Source organism: Capra hircus, chromosome 15 (assembly GCF_001704415.2).
Source record: "Capra hircus breed San Clemente chromosome 15, ASM170441v1, whole genome shotgun sequence".
Taxonomy (NCBI): Eukaryota; Metazoa; Chordata; class Mammalia; order Artiodactyla; family Bovidae; genus Capra; species Capra hircus.
Genome location: NC_030822.1, coordinates 4,807,534 through 4,810,226, shown reverse-complemented (window position 1 = coordinate 4,810,226; position 2,693 = coordinate 4,807,534). Strand labels below are relative to the sequence as shown.

Sequence of the window (2,693 nt, the reverse complement as noted above, 5' to 3'; positions counted from 1 at the left end):
TTGCTCTGCTGTGTTTTGAGTGTAGTGGGCAACCTTCTCACTGTTGTGACTATAACTGTCAATGAGACTCTGAACTCACTGATGTACTTTTTTTCTTGCTAGTTTATCATTTATGGATGTAACTTATTCCTCTTCTATTTCTCCCAGATTGATTTCAGGCTTGTTCTTTGGAAAAACAACAACAACAACAACAACAACCACCACCACAACAACAACACAACAACATATCCTTTGAATCTTGTATGACTCAGCTGTTTACAGAGCACCTTTTTGCTGAATCAGGGGTCTTCCTTCTGCTGGTGATGGCCTGTGACCGCTATGTGGCTGTCTGAGAGCCATGCATTATCTGGTGGTCATGAGGCAGAGGGTGCATGTTGTGCTGCCGGTGGTGTCCTGGGTTGGGGGTTTTCTACACTCAGTAATTAAGCTTTGCACTGTTTATGGGCTCCCATTCTGTGGCCCCAATGTCACTGATCACTATACGTGTAACATGTACCCTTTATTGAAGCTCGTCTGTACTGACACCCATGTCACTGGCCTCTTAGTTGCATCCAGTGGAGGACTGATCTGCGCTATAGTGTTTCTGCTCTTGCTCATCTCCTATGGAGTCATTCTGCACTCTCTGAAGAACCTGAGTCAGGAAGGGAGGCGGAAAGCCCTCCAGACCTGTGGTTCCCACATCGCTGCGGTTGTCTGCTTCTTTGTTCCCTCTATTTTCATGTAATGTGAGACCTGCTAAGACCTTCCCCATTGATAAATTATTGAGTGTGTTTTGTACAGTCATAAGTCCCATGCCAAACCCATTAATCTACAGTGTAAGAAGTTCTGAGTTGACTAATGCTTTGAAGATGCTCTGGAGAAGAAACATCATACCTCATATTAACTCAGAGCTTCCATGGAGGGAGTCATTTGACATCAGGTTCCATTTCTTTGAATGAAGAAACTATTTTAAATTGGACTCTGATTTCTCTTTCTTCTAGAAAATTATGATAATTACAATTAAATGATACAATCACACAACTATGCATTTGTAACATTTTGCTCCATGCTACAATGTAAGGTCCAAAATTCGTGTTTATCAGTGCGCCTAGATAACTGTAAGGCCTATATGTTGCTGCTGCTGCTAAGTCGCTTCAGTCGTGTCCGACTCTGTGCGACCCCATAGATGGCAGCCCACCAGGCTCCACCGTCCCTGGGATTCTCCAGGCAAGAACACTGGAGTGGGTTGCCATTTCCTTCTCCAATGCATGAAAGTGAAAAATGAAAGTGAAGTCACTGAGTCATGTCCAATTCTCAGCGACCCCATGGACTGCAGCCTTCCAGACTCCTCCGTCCATGGGAGTTTCCAGGCAAGAGTACTGGAGTGGGGTGCCATCACCTTCTCCAAAGGCCTATATAGCAAGGCATTAATAATAAATAAATGATTTAATGAGGAAAATGTAATATATTTATACTGATTTTGAATCAATTCAGTATCTTTATATTTTATACTTTTTCAGACAGTGCAATTTTTATTTTGATTCTTTTCATTATTGTGAACTTTTTATTTACATTATTTAAAATATTTAATTCTATATAGGTTTCCTTTTTTTACTATATTTCAGTTGCATTATACATATCAATTTTTACTTTAATACTTTTGCTGTTTAAAAAATGAAATAGATAATAATAAAAGCATAAGTGAAACCAAATTTTATGGGATGCAGTGTTGAATAAATTTCCTATTTTCCTTCAGCATTTTCTAGTCCTGATACTCAGAGACTGGCCAAAATTTGTTTCTTCATTTTCATCTGGGAATAATTTTTGTAAATGCAAATGTCTGTGCCATATGTATATTTGTTCTTTTTTATGTATGTAGCACTTACTTTTAGTATGCAACATCTTAAAAATATCTCATGTCAATCCATATATATCTCTTAATTTTTCTCATCCTGCACAATGCTTCTTATAAATTTAAAGTTAGTATGTTGATTCCTCTTCATGCAAACCCTCCCCACACCAAACTAAAAACAAACAAAAAATAGCAAACGAGAAACAGACTCATTAACAAAACTCAAAAACCTTGTTAGATGCAGTTCTTGAGATTTAGGAGTGGGGGAAGGTGGGGTGGAAATACAAACATATTTATTAAGTTGGGCAAAAGTAATTGTGGCATTTGCATTGTTAAAATTTGCCATTTGATATTGGAGTACATTCTTAAATGTGCTTATATTATATGCATCATTTTAATGCATGTTTTTCACTTTATGTTTTTTGCTAATAACCTATTACTTGCTCTGCATTTTAAATTTATTTTAGACTAGGGAAATGATGTTAGACAAAAAGCAAATTCAAGCTATTTTCTTATTAGAGTTTTAAATAGGTGTTAAAGCAGCAGAGACAATTCACAACTCAGCAATGCATCTGGTCCAGGAACTGCTAATGGACAGTTCTGGGACAGTGGAGTGCAGTGTTGGTTGAAGGAATTTTGCAAAGGAGGGGAGAGGCTTGAAGATGAGGAGCCTATTGGCTGGCCATCGGAAGTTGACAAAGATCAATTGAAAGCAATCATCAAAGCTGATCCTCTTATAATTACACAAGAAGTTGCTGAAGAACTCAAAATCAACCATTCTATTGTCATTCAGTGTTTAAAGCAAATTGGAAAGGTGAAAAACTTCAATGCTTGGGTGCCTTATCAACGGACCAATAAAAAA

General features: G+C 37.9%; 1 protein-coding gene across 1 annotated transcript; it reads left to right on the top strand.

Moving 5' to 3' along the window:
- Positions 338-724, top strand: LOC102168843 (olfactory receptor 4A47-like). Its single transcript, XM_018058954.1, has one exon. The coding sequence runs from the start codon at positions 338-340 to the stop codon at positions 722-724; it is 387 nt and encodes a 128-aa protein (XP_017914443.1).